The sequence below is a fragment of the Pagrus pagrus genome (assembly GCF_965226575.1).
Source record: "Pagrus pagrus genome assembly, chromosome: 16".
Lineage (NCBI taxonomy): Eukaryota > Metazoa > Chordata > Actinopteri > Spariformes > Sparidae > Pagrus > Pagrus pagrus.
Genome location: NC_140200.1, coordinates 10,725,731 through 10,747,020, shown reverse-complemented (window position 1 = coordinate 10,747,020; position 21,290 = coordinate 10,725,731). Strand labels below are relative to the sequence as shown.

General features: G+C 39.8%; 1 protein-coding gene across 3 annotated transcripts in view; it reads right to left on the bottom strand.

Annotated features, from left to right (window-relative positions):
• The window catches only part of fig4a (FIG4 phosphoinositide 5-phosphatase a), a 49,760-nt gene that overhangs the window by 24,996 nt on the left and 3,474 nt on the right, over positions 1 to 21,290 (bottom strand). For 2 of the 3 annotated variants that reach the window (XM_084376896.1, XM_084376895.1), the window contains exons 4-15: positions 20,766 to 20,889; positions 16,466 to 16,622; positions 15,467 to 15,517; positions 14,930 to 15,093; positions 14,093 to 14,221; positions 12,315 to 12,415; positions 10,347 to 10,509; positions 7,555 to 7,652; positions 4,266 to 4,399; positions 3,371 to 3,487; positions 720 to 765; positions 101 to 249 (exon numbers count right to left, since the gene is read on the bottom strand). In XM_084376896.1, coding sequence (XP_084233022.1) covers positions 101 to 249; positions 720 to 765; positions 3,371 to 3,487; positions 4,266 to 4,399; positions 7,555 to 7,652; positions 10,347 to 10,509; positions 12,315 to 12,415; positions 14,093 to 14,221; positions 14,930 to 15,093; positions 15,467 to 15,517; positions 16,466 to 16,622; positions 20,766 to 20,889 — 1,433 coding nt within the window. Of the gene's footprint in view, positions 1 to 100; positions 250 to 719; positions 766 to 3,370; positions 3,488 to 4,265; positions 4,400 to 7,554; positions 7,653 to 10,346; positions 10,510 to 12,314; positions 12,416 to 14,092; positions 14,222 to 14,929; positions 15,094 to 15,466; positions 15,518 to 16,465; positions 16,623 to 18,743; positions 18,841 to 20,765; positions 20,890 to 21,290 lie in introns of those variants that run through there. The other variant, XM_084376897.1, reaches the window with a different exon arrangement.

Sequence of the window (21,290 nt, the reverse complement as noted above, 5' to 3'; positions counted from 1 at the left end):
AGTGTCCCATGAGTATAGAACAGTCCAAACATGCTTGTTCTCCTTGATGCTCTCCTTTTTTTTCTGGTGGCAAAATGTATGATAAAATAAGGAGCTTTACCTCACACAGTCAGTATCAAACTGGAGTTTGGGCTTGTCAATCATTCCCAGCGCATAAAGCTGATAGGCCAGCGCACACTTCCCCACCATGAACTGAGCAGTGTTGGTCCGATCTAGACAGTCCACACAGTTGGTCCGCAACACACCAGTCTACGATACCAAAAAGACTCATGAAACTTAATGAAACTACATTAAAGGCAATTAATGGAATCACAGCATGAACAGCAAATGTATCTCTATGTGTTTACCTTATGTCTCGTAAAGAGCTCATATCATTCCAACAAGAATGTTTACAGGGGATCAAGGTTTCCATAACAAATCATTAAATCTGTTAATGATTATGCCACTGAATGCGCTGAACTAGTTTTACAGCTCTAATGATAAATGATGAGCGTCTTTTTAATAAACATCATATACAGAAGCTGTGTCCTTGGCTAGAACCTAGTAGCATTATATCCTCTATGACTCTATTGATAAAAAATCTTAGCATGTTTACACTATTGAGTTTTTTTTTTTTCTGTTTTCAATGTACACAAGCTGCAAATGAGTCACTTATTTGGCAAAAATATCTAATACCTTCAGAAAATACTGAATTGTGACACAAAAGTTATTCCAAATACCTGCACCCGTCCACTGGCTGTGATGTGTCCACCTATATCTCCCCACCTGGGGAAAAAAATAAATAAATATTTAATTCAACTGCAAGAAAAGAATAGTGCATTAGTCTATTCTGCTCTTCTGCAGGTGTAGTCAGTCACATTTTCCTGCTAGAAGAGGCATGATTACTTTAATATTCACCATTTCAAAATTGAGCATAACAGCCTTGATACAAACATACAGTGCAGACATCTCAACCCACTGAACCCCACAAGAAATATAAGTACATTAACCCCAGCTTAAAAACATACCTTACACATTTTAGTTTGTTTTAGTTTGGTTTCTTAGACCTTTAAGGTAGAGTGTCCTTGTGTTGTCAGGTGTTCACGTAAGTAAAAAAAAATACACGAAGGCAATGTAGATACATACAAGAAATCAGCATATGTAAAGATAGATAAAGACAATTTTGACATTTTGGGAACTATACTGATTGGCTCTCTGGTCAAGAGCTAGATGAAGTTGATGCCACAGTCATTTCTGTACTGTAAATGCAAAGCTAGAACTAGTGGCTGGGTCGCTTAACTTAGCACAATTAAACTGGATTAAACTAACAAGATATAACATGTTGATCAGTGGTTCTGATCGGTTCTGGTAGTCAGATTTTGTAACTTTTTCATGCTAGCTGTTTTCCCCCTTTGTCTTTATGCTAAGCTAAGATAATTAACAACTGGCTGTGCTATTTAATTACTTCCTGTTTTATTTTGTAAGTTCCCTCCTCATGTGTCTTTGTGATTCACTTCCTGTCTTTGTCCTTTTCCGACCTTTTTTTCCTGTTCACCTGTGTCCCATTTGTTAATTAGTCCCTTTGTATCTAAGCCTGTGTTTTCCCTTATTCTTTGTTAGTTGGTCTGTTTCATCCTGCGTCTCCTGCGTTCCTGTCTGTTCCACGTTCCTCGTGTCCTCCTTCTGTTCCTGATCTGTTCCCCACTAATTCTTGAACTGCATTCTTTAAAATAAAAGCATGAGGAATTTCAGGTTTCAGATTTTAGCAAATTTAAAGCAGATTTTAGTCAGATAGTAAGCACGGCCTGCTTCTGGCACTGGTGTTCTGTCTTTATTACTTCTTTGGCCATTCAATTCAACACTTCCACTCTCATTCATCACTTTCTTTTTAAAGTGCCCTACAAAAAAACAGCAACAGGCAAAGTGAGAATAACTCTGAGGAAAAAACGCCTCTAAATTGTTCAGAGGAAGAGCCCTGAAGACAAATACGATAGTTGTTCAGGGGTGGGTTTTAATACAGTGTATCTCATTGCAGTGTGAACTCAGAGACCTGACTGAGACCAATCAGCAATTGTAGTTATAGTATTGTGTGTGTGTGTTTGAGAAAACGTGTTTCTGAACGTGTCGAGGTGGACAAACGGGAACAGAAAGTATTTTTTTAAAGAAATCTCCCTGATCAGCTTCATTATTCACAATCAAATTTAGGTATGCAGTGGAGAATACAGGTGCTGTAATTGCATAAGTGCATCTACATAAAAGCTTATGAGGGAATTGGTTGTGTGTGTATGAGAGCACATGTGTATGAGCGTACAGTGAGAGTGTATTACAAAAAATGTTGGATAGCGTTAATGTAAAGTGAGGGTAATAAATACTGGCCACGGTGTGGTTGTTAGGTTATGTAAGAGAATGGTAATGTTGGATGAAAGAGATTAAGACGTGTGGACAATGGAAGAGGCATGCGTTAAGTACATGGACGGCAATCTACTCAGCTCGTTAGCAGAAAAACTCTCCGCGACACAACTGCCATCGGGCATAATTTCCATTAAGAATTCATATCTGGAGGGTTTCAAAATCAAGCAGTGTCGATAAATATATGATTCTGAATATGTATGAATAGAAAAATGGATAATACAGGCTCCCTTAGGTAATGATATGCAACACACACAGATGCAGGACAGTTAGTGGTGTGGTCTCGCACATGGTTCCTTTGTCACACAGTTTTTCTCATATCACTGAGGCATAATCTGCTACCGTCTCTCAAGTATCCAAGGTTGCCAAGAGCGGCTTCTGAATAAGCTTCATTTAAGTTCAAGGTTGGCTTCATATGGAAGTGAAATGCAAGGATTTGAGTGTTTATTTCCACACGACACCAAAGCGAGCAAAACTTGAAATCTTGTCCACAAGAGCATATCAGCGTCATCTGTTTTAAAGTCCCCCTCCAGTCCAAATTATGTTTTTCTTCTTGTTCCTACAGTTGAGTGTTTGAGCTTCACCGTGTAGACGATGTACAGAGTTTGACACTACAAGGCTATTTTCATGTTCATTGCTCAAAGTGCTCATTTTCTCTGAGCTGATTGAAAATGTGATTTTAAGAGGCGGGGCCTACGAGAATGATTTGTGACATCACAAATAGTTTGGAAGCCAGTCCTAATCCAATATTCAGATTCAGTTGAAGCCTCAAGTGCACACACACTGAGAATGGACTTAACAGTAAATTAGGAGACATCTGGTATCCAACAGTTAAACTTGTGAAATTAATAAACATATAGATATTCCTATATTCTGGATTTTATTACTAGGAAGAAGAAATAGTACATATTAATACGTATGTGGAGGGGACCATTGAGAGAAACAGAGAAACAGGCACTGTGTAGGACAAGAAAAGGCTCACCTGTCATCTGGTCTGAGTGTATGACAGAAGAAGTCGGAGCGATTGATGAAGAAGCCTGTTCGCTTCACCACATTCTCTGCTATCATACTCAAACGGTCCAGGACGTTGCACAACTTACTGAGAGAAAAGAGAAATAAAAAGATCATATTAATATTTTGCTCAACTGAGCAGCCAAAATTGTGTGCGTGTCTGTAGCTGAGTTATAGTACTGAGTTACAATACCATTGATTTCTGTAATATTCTTATTTACTGTAAATGTTTGTCAAGCCATTAACAAATTCTGAGGGTAGTTGTCGTGACAGGGCTTTCACACAAAAAGCACAAGAGAGACATTTTAAAGAACTAGGCCATTATTTACAATGGATAGAGGAGCTGAGCCCTTTTGGGGGGCTGCAAACAGTTTGTCAGTGCTGACCCCATACACACTGACAAAAAGAAATTGTTCGAAAAAACATTATTATGCAGTTCTGATGCCTAAAATTACATAACTCATATCAGAAAGGATAAGAATGCCAAATTGGACACTTAATATTGTAATCATTTATATTTAGATGTAGCCCCCTAGCATGCTAGTTTGTCACTGTGCTGCTCTGTATTCTTCACACTAGCGAGTCCAAAATCACCAAAGTAAATTTCTTTTTTTACTGGATGGATCTCTAAACATATAATATCTAAGAAAACTAAAAGATATCATCTGCCGTTGTACTATAAAAGTTACATGTGTTGTACAATGTTACATTTCTAAGATTTCACACCTGCTGGCTAAGTGTTACTAAATAATGGCGTTTTCTTCGTTCCAAGCGAGTTTGATTATATGATGAGAAAAGTATGAACTGACTAAGCTGAATTTTAAGCATATCGAAGCTCATTTCATTGGCAAAGTTATTGTCACAACCTCTTGGTGTAGCGAGCCATGTCCCAGGCGATGTAGTCGATGCTGTTTTCTGGAGGGAGGAACTGATTCAGGTTGGTCACAGCTGGGTAGAGCTCTTCGCTCAGAATCTTCTCGTGTTTCCTTTTTTCCCGTTTCTGTAGCACAACAGAGGGACATTCACACATCACGTGCTGTGCTGACTCTTACCAAAGACCTTAGTTTTAAAAGTGTTAATGCACAGAATGTTTTTAATAGAATCGCAGCGGCTTGAAAGGTCCCAGGAGGACACCAGCACATACTGCATAGTCAAACATGTGAAAGTTCTTTGTTGATGCATTCAAAGAGATCCATTCAGGTCTGGTCCTTCTCTTCTGAGTGACCTCAGAGAAAATAGAGCTGCAAGAATCAATTTGAAGGATTCAAGCAGAGGTGCACATATGTAGTGGAGATTGCGGAAATGAGAATAGATGCTGCTGATAAATGGGGAATATATGATAATAGGTGTAGGTCTGTGGGAGATTTGTGCAATTGAATCTTATGATGCAAAGCGTGGAATTAAGGGCTCGAAATACGGTTAAAAGAGTAAATCAGTGCAGGCTTGAGAACACAGTGCTGTATGACTATGGTGACAATGGCTCTTTGTTTTATTCATTCATTGACGCTGTTATTTTAAACTGCTATTAATTTAAAGAAATTATTCTGAAGGGGGTAAATTAAGCAAGCGAACGAGGAATGACAACAAGATGCATGTGTGTATTTTGTTGATTTTTTAGTAAAAAAAAAAAAAACACAATGCAGGTTAGCATTGATCACATGCAGCTTCATCTGGAGCCACAGATTGGAGTGAAAAATTAGTGGAGTTACCCTTTAATTGTTAGTTGCAGCCAGAGTTTGAATGGAGCAAGACCAGGATAAATAAGGGCACATACAACTTATACTAGAACACTGTTAGCAAGCTGATTTTTTATGCAATTACTTAATGATCCCAGACATCAGTAAGTCAATCAATCTAGGATTTCCACCAAGTATATAAGTATAAGTAGTTTGCATCATGACATCCATTTCCAAAGCTTGATTGCTGTTGTAGTTGTTTTTATCACTTCTGATGTCCAGATATTTAATCATTTCTTTCTTTGTTTTCCTTTCTTTCCTTCTTTTTTGTTGAGAAAATGTCATGCTCACTCTCAGTCTTCCTCTTTGACCTGTAGTCAGTCCATTAAGTTATTTCTCACGTATCTGTGCCTTTTGACTGATCACCCTGGGTGATAATGGGCTTGGATCATTTAGCAGCTCGCATCTCAATCCACACATCCAGCTGTGGCGAAGCAGCACACAGTGGCCAGTCAAATTACTGATCCATTTCCTCTCCCATTCAAGCAGAGTGTGTCATGCAGTCTGGCAGATGCACACACAAACACACACACAAACACTTTCTAGGCACTGATGAGAGACTAGAAATACACTTCACACATCACACGTGCCTTCAGAAGGTTAAATCAGCATATAAATGCCGCAGTAATAATAATAATAATAACAATAATTGTCAGAGGTGTTCAAGGGTGCAGTCTCGGATCATGAATGATAACATGAGTCAAAACAGTCACACATGCACATGTACAAACAGGAGGGGTGGGCTGAACACTGCAATTATTTTAATGTATAGTTTTGCCGAGGCACATGTCAGATCTTCTGTATTCCTCTTCCTTCTGTGTGTGTTTTGGTTCTATATTGGGTGTTAGTTGCTGCCATTTTGGACGGAGACTTTAATCACAACAGATCCTCCAGCGTAAATTAAAATGAATAAAATAAACATTGAGGAAAAAAAATCAACGTGAGGAGAGTGAAAGTTATCTGCTGCAGTCAAAACAAATGGACTCTAATTAAGTTGGCTGGCTGGAAAAGGGATTCACATGCTCGGCCATGTGCACTCTTCCTCTTCCTCATACGCGCTCAAACACCCACCCATGACAGAACCACGCACCCGTACCGGAGTTGACACCGCTGTGCCGACCCCCAGTCACCACCGTGGAGAGATGAACTGTCATGATTTCATGGTTAATTGCCAATTCCTTCTTCTTTCAGTCTTTTCTGGGATAAGGGAGGGGGGGGGGGTGTACACTGTATAAGAGGGGCGTCCCCTCCCTTACTCCCCACAGTCTCCACATATCACATGGCTGCAGCTTGTGCGGACCTAGGAGGTCTGTGATTGGTCCCTCGCCTCACTGCTCCCCTTGGGAGTGACAACGTGAGAAGCTTGAAACCCAAGCCGCAGAGTGTATGGCTGTGTGCCCAAGTGTGTCCGTGTGTGTGTATGCCAAAAAGGCAATATAAACATTACTACCAGAGCACTGGCTCGAATGAGAAATTGTCTAACACAGGGATGAATAAGGAAAAGAAGAATCGGCATCATGTATTTGTGTAAGATTGAGTGGCTGGCAGCATTTTCAAACCCTCATCATTACTATGTCCTTGGATTTATTTATTTTTATATTATATTCAGATTATATTTCATAATTCAGGAGCAGTTTGATAATGAAGTATTTTACAGCAAGATAAAGTGAAGGTTCAAAATGTGGCAACAGTCACGTATGCCTTAGCAGGTGTACGTGTGCATTGCTGTCCTTCCTTTCATCGTTGTCATGTGGGGGTTTTTGGAACGATCCAGAGAGATTAATATTCAAGTTAACATTTCAACTGCTAGTAATCACCAACCGCCAGGAAAATCTCCCAGGATGGTAAAGGTCTCCACAGCAACAACTAAGCCCCCAATATCAGTCCAGCTCTTGGACAATTACACAATCACAACCTGTGCTATTAGATAATAACCTGTTGAGTGATTCCACAAACTGGGCATTTCTCCTCCCAAGACACTTGAATAATCTATAAAGATCCACATCTCTATCTTACGTAACCCTGACACTATTCCCAAAGGCATTGTACAAGTATGTATGTGTGTCATTGGTGTACAGATTTGAATAAAGATGCTGATTTGTGTAACTGCAGGAAGTCCACGTGAGCAACAAGACTAAAAAGACTTCTTCTCTTGATAAGGTTATAAAATATCTTTTTTAATGCCAATTAACTCTTTCTGTATATCTGTCAGCTGTTATAATTGTAGTGACAGTAATTTCCTGTTTGCAATAAATAAATGCATTTTCTTTGTTACAACTGTTAAGGAAAAAGTCATAATGTACACATCGTTTGCCACAGTTGAAACGAGGACAGAAAAAAGTGTGTGTGTGTGTGTGTGTGTGTGTGTGTGTGTGTGTGTGTGTGTGTGTGTGTGTGTGTGTGTGTGCGTGCGTGCTACCTTGACCAGGTTGAGGATGATGATAGGAGAGCCAAACCGCTGCAGCATCTGGTCAAAGTGGAGGCCAGCTACATGGGCGTACGGGTCAGCTTGGTCCACTGAGAGAGAAGTCAAATCAGTTGTGTAATGTTTAGGGCCTTCAGGACATCACATGTTATTGAATAAACAATTTATTAATTCACCGTGCTAGATGTGAAAGTAGTCTGGCTCTAAACGCTACTTTCCCCCGGCAGCTTCTCTCATGTCCGCACTCCCGATATTTTCACATTTAACATTGAAATAAGGGTTTATTTCGAACAAACAGGAGTCGAATTGTTGGAACTCCGGTGACTCTGCTGAAAGTGTAATGTTTTTAACAAAAACTGCATCCATCTTCCCCCAAAAAAATCAACAAAGCTTCTTCACTAAATTAAGAAAGATTAAAAGTAGGTAGATGAAGTAACTTGTTTGAACAGGGCCAGTCTGCTTCATACAGGCACACTGAGCACAGTTACTTCTGACCCCTGCCTCTTGTCCCGCCCATTGTTCAGTTACATCCATTCACCTACATTTCCATTCTTTCGTTCTTTATTTTGAAATTATATTTAATGCCTCCATTTGCCATTTCCGGAGCCCAACACCTGCGGCCTGCCGTCAAATTGAACCAGTGAAGCAGCCAGAATAAAGATTAGAAGAAATAGGTCAGCTCGTCCGACAGTGTATCTCGCAAAGTTGCTCTCAAAACCGACAAGTTCACTCCACTACCATCTCATCATCCACTGAACCCTTACTCAGGCCTCGAGGTACATGAGAGTTCATGTCAACGTAAAGAGATGGCAGCCTATCACATTCTTATCGTACCTTGGGAAGGGAATGTTTATAATGAGGATGATGATGAAGAATAGTCACCTATTCAGGTCATCTCCTTCACAACTGAAACATTCGCCCGCTTTAACCCGGTCGTAAACACACTATATACTGTATATATACACTTATGTAACTAGAAGTCTTGACATTCATAGCATAGATGAGCCGATGGGCAATGCATTGACTGATTCGGTCGCTTGTACTCTGCAGTCACAGACACTGAGCTCAAACGGTCTCTTTACCATGTCTCTGACCTAGATTCGTTTAGGTGTCATTCTATGTAGCACACATCACAATTAAATAGTGCTGTATTGAACGAGGGCATTTATGTAAGTTTTGCAATACTCAAGGTAGCAACAGACTAACAAAACCCAACATTAGTAGTCGTTTTTGCTGTCAAAAAGAATGCCAAATTCAAATTTAAAAAGGAATTTTAAAAAGTCTTGCAAAAATCAGAAATGTCTTGATTTTTATCACCTCTGGGTCAGTGTGTCATTGTGAGTATGGTAAATGGCCAATGGACTTGCATTTCTATAGCGCTTTTCCAGTCTACTGACCACTCAAAGCGCTTTACAACACTTGTCACATTCACCCATTCACACACACATTCATACTGTACATGAATACATGCCATGCAAGGTGCCAACTGCTCATCAGGAGCAATTTGGGGTTCGGTATCTTTTCGAACCAGCGACCTTCCGATCACTAGACGACCCGCTCTACCTCCTGAGCTACAGTCAGCCTAATAAAAGTTCAAATTAAGATGTTTTATCCTCTTAATCCTTTCAGTGCAAAAACCAAAGCGTAAAGATGACATGTTGCAGTTTTACATTGCGGGTTACATGCCAGATAATCTTGGACACTATTCCACAAAGCAAAGCAAACATGAATGATTTCTTGATTCTGCTCAAATATGTATCAATGACGGTAAAGATATCATTTGAAAGAGAACGTGAACAGGACAACAATCCCAAGGGCAACCTGTGTCAAGCTACAGTATATGTTCACACAGAAATATAAACTGATGGTGCAAGAATTGGGCAGTATTTTGGAAATGTCAGATAAGGACTGTCTTTAAGGATCAAAGTGGGAGCAGGATGATGAGGTAAGTTGATACACAGAGGGATCTTAGGGACACGCTCAGTGTCTATCTCACACAGGTAAATGTCATCTGGGGATGAATTAAAGGGCAAACTGGGGGGAAAGAGATTATGATTTGATACAGGCATTGTACACAAGCAGGCACCGGTGTCTTCCAGAAACACACACACACACACACACACACACACACACACACACACACACGCACCAGAGACACACACAGCAGTCTCTCTGATGTCATCAGTCTCAGGGACCTCATCACCTCCCTCCGGCCTTGGTTTTGTGTTTTTATCCTGCTCATAATGAGACAAGAGAATGGACACAAAGATGAGAACCAAGAGGGGGGTGTCCTGCCTTCACCTATTCATTTTTATTCTTTTTAATCTGTGTCCCAGTGGTTGAGAAGAATGGCCCAGGCATGAAGCCGCCCTCTTTTTTTGACGCATTTTTTCCAATTACATGCTTCCTCCGTCCCTACAAGGTTATTTCTGGTCCTGGAGAGCTGAGAGAATGAATACATTTAGCATTATAAACATAAATAGCTAAACACCTACTGTGGTGCTCAATACCTAACCACTCGAAGAGGATATATCAGTATGTTCCATTTGCTATCTGTCTATATGTATAAGGGAAAGTGGATGAGAAAAATGTTCAATCTAAGCCTCTGCAACCCACTATCTACCTTTTCCATTATAAAGCAGATGTTCGGTACCCTAAGCAGCAAAAAGCTTATCCATATTTCGAGGCCATGATACTATTTTCCTAAGATAATATACAATACAACAAAAGATGTTTGATATCTCGAACACTATTCTGATACTGGACACAAAGACATTGAGTCTTACATCGTATTGGAGGTTTCGGCATCATGGTAGAGATGTCCTGGGACCAGTAGAGCGGGACAGAACCTCGCACCTGGACGTATGAGGAGTAACTTCCTGCTGTGAAAGACATAACTGAGGCGTCATGGACGATCTGCTCGGTCTCAACCTCATTAGCCACGTCCCCCTGAAAAAACAACAGAAAAACACAAAGAAACCGCAAACAGGTTTGAGAAAAAAAATCTCCCCATGAGGTCCATTTAGGGGTCGTTCTGGAGCTTTCCTTCATATCACGTGATCTCAATCAGTAGATGGTGCTTTTCCAAGTTGTCATGGAATTGCAGATTTCCATTTTTTTAAGCATTTCTTATTCATGTTGAATTGGCAATCTAGATCCTGATCACGTCAATCTGATGATGAAGATCATGTCATATAATTATAAACTCTCAAGCAGCTCTTTATCTACTGCTCCCTAGGGCAATAATGAACTTTGAACTTCAGCTTTTAAGCCAACATGGAAGAGAAGGCCATTAGGTGCTCTGAAAAAATAAAAAAAGAGAAAATAACAGAAATGGAAACAGCTCAGCAGAGTTAATTTGAAGATGACTGATATGCTCCTCTGCTCGGAGCCTGATGGAAACATAATATGCGTCACTCTATGTTGACTGTATGGTGGGATGAAGTTGGAGATATTATTTTTTTATTGTGTTTTTATCTTATTTTATCTTATTTTTTGAATTTTGAATGTTTGTAGATTGATATATGTATAGTTACCTGTCATCCATGTTTCTTGATAGACTAATTCAGAAATGGAAACAGTAGTTAAGTAACTGTTCAAAGCTTTTGATCATATCACATGATATTCTTAAATGTCCACCCAAGAATTGAAAACCGTTATCTAATGTCATTATGTCATTATCTAATCACCCCCATGAAAGTTGGGTGAAGTTTCAGAGTCCACAAAACATTTCATTGCAGCATTCTCCACAACAACTGGTAGATGGGGACTTTTGAAATGTAAAAAAAGATAAATTGGCTCTGTGCAGCTCGTCCGGCGCAATCCAACTCTGGAAGCCCCAAAATCCAAAATTGATTTGAAAAGACATTATTCACACCCCGATCGCACATCGAAGGTGTAAATAACGTCCGCGCCCACTTCAGACAGGGCGCTCGCTTACGCTTTAAGTAGCCACAGTGACGATTTCTTCTTTTAAAAGCGGGAAGGTTTCCTTTTTGAAATCAATTTGGGAATCTTGGGGCTTCTGGAGACTTGGAATAGATAATGACTGGGTCTACATTTTTGGGTGAAATTATCCTTTAATAAAATGTCAACCTGCACTAATCCAGGGCAGGGGAAGGACACTCCACTAGCTGTTGAAGATCATGTGATATGAGCAAAAGCTCCAAAGCTTTACGACTTAATGAACCTTATGTTGAGAGACTCTTATCAAGTAAATCCACACATTTTTAGCCTTCAGGCCTTTGTTCACTGCAGACATCAGAGGGCAGGATGACCTCAGGCATAATTAATAATAATATTTTAATAAGTGCTGCACATGCTCTAGCTCGAGTAGTGTCAGGGCCCTGCCGGTGTGCATGACCCTGAAACTAGTCGAGCTCCCTCACACAGCTAATTAATACGTCTAAAGGAAGAAGAGCCATTTAACAATATTAATTACACCTGTGCTTTTCCTACTACGACTCTTATGACAACTCCTTGATGTAATAAAAGCCAATCAGACATAATGTCAGAATGTAGGCTGTGACCAACCTAATTTCAGGATAGTGGTCCCAATAGAAGGAGAAAATCTATGTTTGTTCCTCCTCTCTCCTCCCACCACAAACCCACACAGACAATCATGCATACTCAAGGAAGAGGCAGCGGGTCAAATTAACCCCCTGTGATCAATCTGAGTCATCTCAATCATTGCGGTGGCCCTCAGCCCTGCCTCCACTATCTATTCTTCCCTGTTGCCTCGGCAACTGCTGTACCTCGCAGTTGGCTCCTCTTTTGAGGAAGCGGGTCCCGGCAAATTTGCTTGAGCGCCTGGCAATGAGGGTAATGTGAACTGGTCGGCCGTAGATCAGAAGTTCTGTAGTTGGTGGGTCAAGGAGAAATAACAGTAATAATGCACTACTGGTAACATTAAACACACACACACACACACACATACACACTCAAGTTCACATACATACATCATAGTTCTTCATTTAAAATATAAAATGTGTCTTGTTTGTAGTCCACTGGTACTTACCCTCACTTACCACACTCATGTATCAGGCCTTATTCACAAATGATTAATTATTTCACATTTTTTAAACTAAGGGCAAAACTAAAAGCAAACTCATGGAGATGTTACACTGAAAAAGATGCTACATTAGCCAACTGACACAAAACCTTGATATATGGTTGTAACCATGGTAATAACAACAGAGGAATTATCATCAAGCCCAAATAAGAGCAATTAGATCAATAAAAAAAAACCACATTAAATTAAAAATATTAGCACAGAACATTAAAAACAGGTCCAAATCACATATGAATTTTGTTATTCTCTATAGCATGAAAATCTTGGGAAATATCACTAATGTCTATCTGTTTCTGCCAAAATCAGCTTTTGTTTCCTGTCTGCATCAGTGTCTCCTCATCTGCCCCGAATTTCTGCATTTACTCTATCCACAGAGTCTCCTCTTATTGCACCTATCCGCCCTCTCATTCTCTCAGAAAATGAGTACTGGCAGCCAAACAGTTTCCAGGAATCGTCTAAACTCAAAGCGCCCACACAGTGTCACCGTGGCAGCAGGCTGCCTGATTGGAGACGGTGTTGATAGCCGTACAGACTGTAAAGTGCATCTTAGGTTTCTGGCCTACAGCAACACAAAAACACAAAAGATGGCTTCAAAGTATCAATTAAATATAGAAGTAACTTTTTTGACTGAAAAGTATAAAGGCAACATATTTAACAAGGCTCAGTGTGATTTATGCATCGGAGACGTGATGGTAAATGATTGAAATCTGAAACCTGAACCTAAGGCAGACTTTTACCACAATAAATCAGACTGTTTACTCAGCTCCAGTCAAGCTCAAAGCCCCTCTGCAGCAGCAACTCATGCATCAATACTACAAAAGCTTCTCAAAAAATCCAGAGGAAATGATTCATGAAGAGCTTAATACAAATCCCTAGTATGCAGCTTGTGTCTGGTCCAATCTTCAAAGCAACAGCTACAGTAGCACTGAAACGAAGAACTAATTAAAACAAAACAAAAAAACATGTATGCACATACAAACTCATGATTTGTCTCCAATCCAAAAAGAAAAAAACCTGCATCTTCTCTGATTAAATATGCAAAATGTTGCTGCTTTTTCCCGGGAGATCACAGATGGAGAGATTACGCAAGTGCCAGTGTTTACATACCTGATAATCTTTGCTTAATTGTGATGATACTTGTTTTGCTGAAGCCCTAAAAACAAACACCAACTGCTTCTGCAGTTTTGTGGTCGATCACACTCTTGCTCACAGTGTAATCTACGTCCTCTCGTGGAGGACACGTACAGTTCAAAAAGTGATGCTGAAGCTTAGAGAAGAGGAGGAGTACACACAAAGGACGACACTTTGAGAGATACAATTGGGTCCGATTTAAATTCCTGCGCTGCACAATTTGTAAGGCACATTTTCGTAAGTTTTAAATAAACACAGCAATAAGTGGATCATGCCAATAAGCAAAACAGCACACGTGAATAAACTGACTTGACAATGCTCAAAGGATACTGGACTGGCCACAAAAGCCATGGATTATATACATGAGCCAGTCATGATGCACAATGTCCTTGACTCGTTCCAGCAGCTTCCCGTTCCACACGTACTTGTAGTACGGCTCGTTCTGGATGCCATAAACCACTGTGCAAAAGAGTAGGGACACATTAAACCTCTGAATCAGACTAAATTATCAGTTAAGAAGCAACAAATGGAAAAAGGCTGAGGTGACACAGGCTGTGGAACAAGAGCATAATGAGAAACATTTGTATTATGTTGCTGTAAATGGGATAAAGCTTATGTGACTAAAATACATAGTATGTCACATCAGCCGAGGAAAGTCAAGTTAATTTTCAACGGATTTTCAATGTAACATGCAAACTGCAGGACAAACTGACACATCAGTGACTTTCCCCTTTTTATAGGCATTACTGTAATTGCAACAGGAAAAAACTATTTTGCTTACATTATCTTTAATTTGTTATGTGAACAGGTTCATTACCTAAAATGACTAAATGCAGTAGCCTAAAGGTGCACTATGTAAGAATTGGCCAGCTGTCGTTAGCTAGATAGCTCAATTAGCCATGCAGCTAGCAGTCCGTAGTCACAGCTCCCAACACCAGGGAGGTATTGGTGTTGTTTACACCGCCAGGATGCTTTCGTAGTTCATGCAAAAATCCCATCTGTTCTAAGTGTATCACAATGAGTCTGTGCAAAGTCTACTGTACATTCAGTCTGTTGGTTCAGCTTCTCCTCTTTACGCCACCTTCTCATCCATCCAATTACTGAGTTTCTAGCTCAGCCGAAGCAACAAAGAAAAGGAAGAGAGGGTTATAGATTAATCCCGCTCACCTTGCGTAGGCAAACCCTCATCTTCAAAGATGTCAAAGCTGTCCTGCTTGCTCTGCGTTTGCACCTCTTCCTCAGCTGAGATCTCTGGCGTTGACCACAGCTCGTAAGGCCTCTGCAGCAGAGTCAGGTTGTACTGCAGCGAATGGCTCAGGTCGTAGCTGTAACTGCAAGGTACAACAGCAACATTATTTGAAACAGCCACTGACCCCTAATGAATAAAGATGTAGCCAAACTTCAGAAAAAAAAATCACAAACAGTTGCAATATGATTTAGATACATGAAAACTGACATGTTTGCACCTTTATGCCAATGAAATAGCCACATTGATATGGAAGAAGTGAAGACCTTCAACTAGACATTCAAATCATGTAATAAACTTTTCAGGCTGTGTAGACTACTCTAACCTCATTGGTGAAGGGAAAAGGAAAAATCCTGGAGGACTGATGTAACAAGTTTCCTCAAGGCTTTTATTCAAACTGCATATATGTGTTTTTTTCCTTTTTTTGTGAGACAATTTGTACTGATAATTTGTCTTACCTGAAGTAGAAGTTGCTAGAAAGGTCCACGTTCTGAAAGATGCGCACATATCTAAGAGAGGAAAAACGCAGTCAGAGGAACACACATCTTATTTATTTTTTATCATTCAGACATGCATGCGTTTTATGTTCTTGTTCCTTATGGCTTTATAGACCCTATTCCCGGCAAAGATTTTGACTTGCCAAAGCAGAAAAAAAGCACAATAACGTTGATGAGGGCTCCATTCTTTTAAGTGCCCCAGTGAGTGTGCATGCACAATACCAGAGTCCTTGAACCAGCTCATCTAAGTGGAATGCAACCACCATTAATGTTATAAATTCCACCTGAGCTTTTTCTACTTCTACTAATGTCTGCTATGAACAGGGTCTATTCAGACATCACTGAACAATTACAGGGACTTCCAATGCTTGTGAGTTATTTGGCGCCTCGTATGAGATGAGAGATTTTGCCGTTGAAGCCTTAATTAACGACCATCATCGTTAGTGTGAGTGATGCAGTTGGCATGAATGAAAGTTTATAACAGAAGAGAGACTGAGAATAGTTGAATAGTTTCACTGTTTCATAGTTTAGTAAACTCATTTTATTCGCTATGTGCATAAGACATGATAATTGGTACGAAATACCAAATACCAGATATAATTTCTGCATTTTGTACCTTTTGCTGCTGCTGCCTTTGATCTGATGGCATTCAATTCAGCCTTGTGCTGTCTTGAAAGTGTCGCAGAAATGTTACTGGGTCAGATCATGTGAGACTGCTGTTGTGACCTTTATGTAAAAGTGGTGCTTAGTCAGACATGAAACCAAACTGTTAAATACCCATCGCATTAATGTAAAAGGGTGCATGTCAGAAATGGGCGACAGCTTGTCTTCAATATCAATGACCCTGTCCATGAAGACTATGGTGTGTGTTTAAACAGACACACACACACAGACACACTCAATTGCAAACACATGAAGTATGATGGTGTGCTGCAACGCTAAAAGAGAAGGCAAAAGTACCTTGCTTCATCAGGGTGTGTGACCCTGACCGAGTCATTGGGGATGTAGATCATGCTGGTGTCTTCAATTTTGTAGATGGAGTGGCCACCGATGTCAGCCATCTTTCTACGCTTGGTGATCAACACAATGTAGTACCCCTCGAGGAAGCGTACAAACCCTGTCAACAACAAAGGAACAAACCAATCAAATGCAATTTTCTTTTGAGGAACTTATTTTGTCTACCATAACCAAGGTTTCCACACCAGCATATGTGTGAATGTTTGAAGACTTCTCAATTGTGCTGTCTTACTGCAATGGCAGAAAACTGTGGGAGACACATGCAGACAGCAGAACATAATCCAAGTAATTTTAATGATCTGTGGCTTCTTATGTCTTTCTCAAGGACTTAAAAGGCCATCTTTTTCCCTCAAACACACAAACTTTCATGGATTTCACGTTCCTTCTTACCTCTGACATAACCCGAGTTATTCATGAGACGCCAGTGAAGGTCAGAAAAAAGCCTCAGCAAGCAGATTTGTATGTAAACCTTTCTGCTGCCTGCAAATCAGCCACGGTTTTGACAATAGGAACGAGCGAACAACTCCATTTGCAGAGGTGGATCATTTGTGAGTGTTTGTGTGTCATACTTTGCAATATCATCTATACACAATCCAATCCATTTAGTCTTACATAATTAAAATCTGACCCAGAAAGCATAGTCGGTGATTCGCTTTCAGCTTTGGGGGAGCTATTTTTTCATTGTGACATTCAACACAGAATAGAACAGCCTAAATATTATTAGTCATAGTTGCCTTCAGTGTGTCACACCTAAAACTAATCTGTTGACAGATACATTGTGTTTCGCGGACGCAATTTGGAACCGAATAAGAAGTACACGGACATTTGGACTATTTAGGATCACAGTTGTGATGTAAGCTGACTAGTGAGGCTGATTAGTTTCATGTCTCATATGAAGAGAATGCCACAAATGCAGGTGCATACAGTTAGATGCAAATCCATGATTACATAAACAACCACTTACATATACAAATAAATATGCTTGATTAGCTCAGTGTCGATGCAATTAATTAAATATTTCAGTCTCCATGTTTGGACAATTTGATCAACCTACTTTCTTTAATTGTTGGAACAATATAATTTGTAGTTTATATGTCTAAGAGACTGAATATTCTCCACTGCAACATGTGGTGGTTAGTAAAGGTGGAAATTAAATTAAATTTCCAGCGACAGCGAGTACTAATCAGCCTGTGAAAATCCTGGTATAAGTTAAGGCACCGGAGTAACGTTTTTACACTGGTTGCACTGGTGCGCCACACTTCCTTTCTTCATTTAAATTACAGCACAAATAAGTTGAATCTTACCTGCTGAATATCAGGTCCCCCAGGGTGACCAATGAAAATGTTTAGTCCCACTTCACAGATTTTTGGGTGTAAGTGCGACGCATAAGGTAACCTAAGGTGTCTCTATGAGATGCACCGGGCTTTCTGATAACTCCACGGCAATATTAGACACTCAGAACAATTGCTTACTCCATTATTAACCCATAAACATAGTATACAGAGCAACAAAGTTCACATAGAGTGGGTTGGGGTGATCTTTTCCTAAACAGAGCCAAACTGTATCAGAAACCGTGGAGCGTGACAGGCGTCTGTACCATTAGGTCTGTACTTGATGAGAATGGGTTGCATGTTTATCAGACAGGCTACATTACAAACTGGGAGCATTGAGTTTGAAAGGCGTGGGTGTTTACCAGCGAGGGAGGATCTGACGCCACATTCACATTATATTTAATTTGTGGTAGAGACAGGATATCTCAGCCTCAGCTACATCTGTTTTAACCCCTTTTTTAACCTCGTCTGTCTAAATACTAAATTGCTGACGTACTGTTTTAAGTTTGAGACTGTTGTTTAATATTTTTCCATTCCTATCTGAATGCTTACCAGTGTCTGATAAGGTCAGCAGGCTGTTCTACGTGGTCATACTTTGGGTTTTGATCCTGGTTTTGTACTTTATTGCATAGCTTTGTCTATATTGTATACAGAGATTATATAATATATACTTTTTAACACTTCTCTTTTCACGTTTGTTTAAATTAAGAAAAAGAAACACAAAGTTATTTTGATTCACAAAATACCACACTATAACTATCATAACTGCCACTCTGATACTGGATACAGATATCCAAATTTGCAGGATGAGGTATTTTTCACTGCACAATGACTATCAACTAAGCTTCTGAGTTACAACATTGTTGTAAGAGAAAGTTATACTTCCACACCCCTCTCAATATTCTTTCACTTTTGGCATTGCTGACTGACAACTCCTATGCAGTTCACTGTGTTTCTTCCTGCCAGCGATGGGTCAGACTGACAAAACTGGGAGAAGAAAGTGAATAAAAATATACTCATAATAATGGCACTCACAGTATACAGTAACAAGAAATGTGCCAAGCGAATGGACTCTCAGGACATGGCTGGATCACTCTTTTATTCCATGTAACACAGTGACTTTGACAAACAGCGGCTTGTCTGCAAAAGGTGGCAATAGGGCACAGTGCAAAAAAAAGTCCAAGTCACACTCTGTCCGTGTCAGGGTGACCGAGCCAGCTGCAACAAAGATGCTGAATTACCTCAGATGTGTTATTATTACATCCTAAAATGGCCTTACTAGTTTTAGTTAACAACTACTTTGCCAGAAATGGAAACGTTTACAGCTCAAAGCAAATGGCGGGTGGCTCAGTAGATGGCAATGTCAGTCAGCTGGTCCACCTCTTTAGTCAAAACTGAAATATCTCAACGACGACTGGATGGATTTCCATGGTTTCATTAAAAATTAAGCATTAAGCTCAAAACATCACTGTGCCAAAGTGCAGCATCACAGAGCTGCTAGCATGGCTGTTGTTCTAAATCATGTTATTTATGTGTCAGTGGGACATGACGGTTGGAAATAAACATTTATAGCATATATTAGCGTTAAAGATTCACCTACAGTAACTAGTTTGAAAGACAGTTTGTTCTTGTCGAGGTCAGAGTTTGGTTTCATTTGATTGTGGCTCATCTTAATTGGATTCTCTTGGCAGAAATTGAAAAAATAATTATGAAAGCATTAATCTGATTTCACCTGATTTTCACCAAGAAATAAGGAAAATGCAATTGCTAAATCTTGAAGGGAACTATGTAGAAATATGTTAATTAATTTAGGAAAGTTTTGCCAATTCATTGATAAAATATGCTTGATTAGATAGTGCCTATTGATCACTGTCACATGTATGCAGATTTTAACTTTGTCCCTCAAAATCCAAAGTGTTTGCACTTATTTTCTCAAAAATGTACATTTCTGACAAAGACATATTACGTACGATCATCCTGAGTACAGAAAGAGACATTCAGGGGAATTGACCATGGATCAGTAAGGTCAGGTCCAGATCAGATCACCAGAATAGGTCATCATGCTGTGTGTATTGCAATTGGTATAACATGAAATGTGGGTCAGGACTTGAGGACTGGCTATGCAGTGCTTTCATGAATCCACAGCTCTGTAAGACCAATTACTTTACACAGAGCTACTGGGGTACAAACCAAGGACATACTGTTATCAGCTACACAAACTTCTCACGTAACAAATCTCGGCTTTTATACGGAGCAGACAGACAGAAAGAGTGGACATGAGAAAATCAGAGCAAGAGTGTGTCATGTCTTGGGTTAACAAAGACCAATAACAGGAAACTATTAAAAGCTTAGCGCTGAGTTGTGATCAGGTCTGTCGGGCAAAATCCAAAGCACAGACGAGGGGGGGATGAGCTGTTCTTCCCATCCAAAATGACTCAAGAATGATGCGTTACATTTCACAGAAACTAATGTTCTAACATATAAACAGTTTTTAATTACATTTCGTGCCTTGTTTTTTGACATTAATAGACATGTTGAAAAAAAAGCAAGATTGTTAAAGCTTCTTTTAACCTGATTTTCTACAAAAGGAAAGAGAAAGTAATAACAATGTGAAAAAGCTTCTTGCTGCTTCTGAATACACCGCTCATCATTATTTGAAACCTGAACATTGAATGTTATAAGCTTCACAAAGGTGGTAGTAGTGGTAGTAGGGCTTTATTGTACTGAATTACATTATACTGACAGGTGTTCCTTTTATTGAATGTTTTTCCATCTGCAGCACTTATGTAAAACCAGGTCAGCCTGCCAAGACATAGAATTGATGCTTTGGAGATGAAGCACATGTTGTCATCATTGTGCCCAAATGGTTGCTGCTATGCCAGTAAGGAAGAAAGTGAAGGGGCTGTACTCACCAACGATGCCAAAGGCGGACACAGCCCTGGACAGACCTGAGGAGCCCTTTTGGCCAATCTTGGTGCGGTTGCCCAGGTCCAGGCGGCCCAGCAACTCCCGAACCTCTTGCTGGTTGTACACATGCTACAAATTCACACACACACACACAAACACGCATACACAAACACATGAATAAAGCTGTAAGCACTTTCTGCTTCCTCGTTTATGTGCAGTTTCCATGCTGTACAACAACAGGAGAAAACAGGGCATGATGTATTTCTTTTTCAGAAGAAAAGCTGCTCCTTATGGGTAAGATTTCGACGAATAACTTAATTCAGAGCCGGTGAGACTTGCACAATATAATTATTTTCTGCACAATAATGAGTTAATGACTAGCAGGCTTTGTTTAATCAATGGCTTAAAATTTTCGACAAAAGTGCTTAGATTGACCCTCACTGGGGCAATTAATACACAAATAGATTAGCTGCTATCCAAATTCTTTCTGCAATATTGTAATGAATAAACAGTGAATGTTTCGTTTTAAT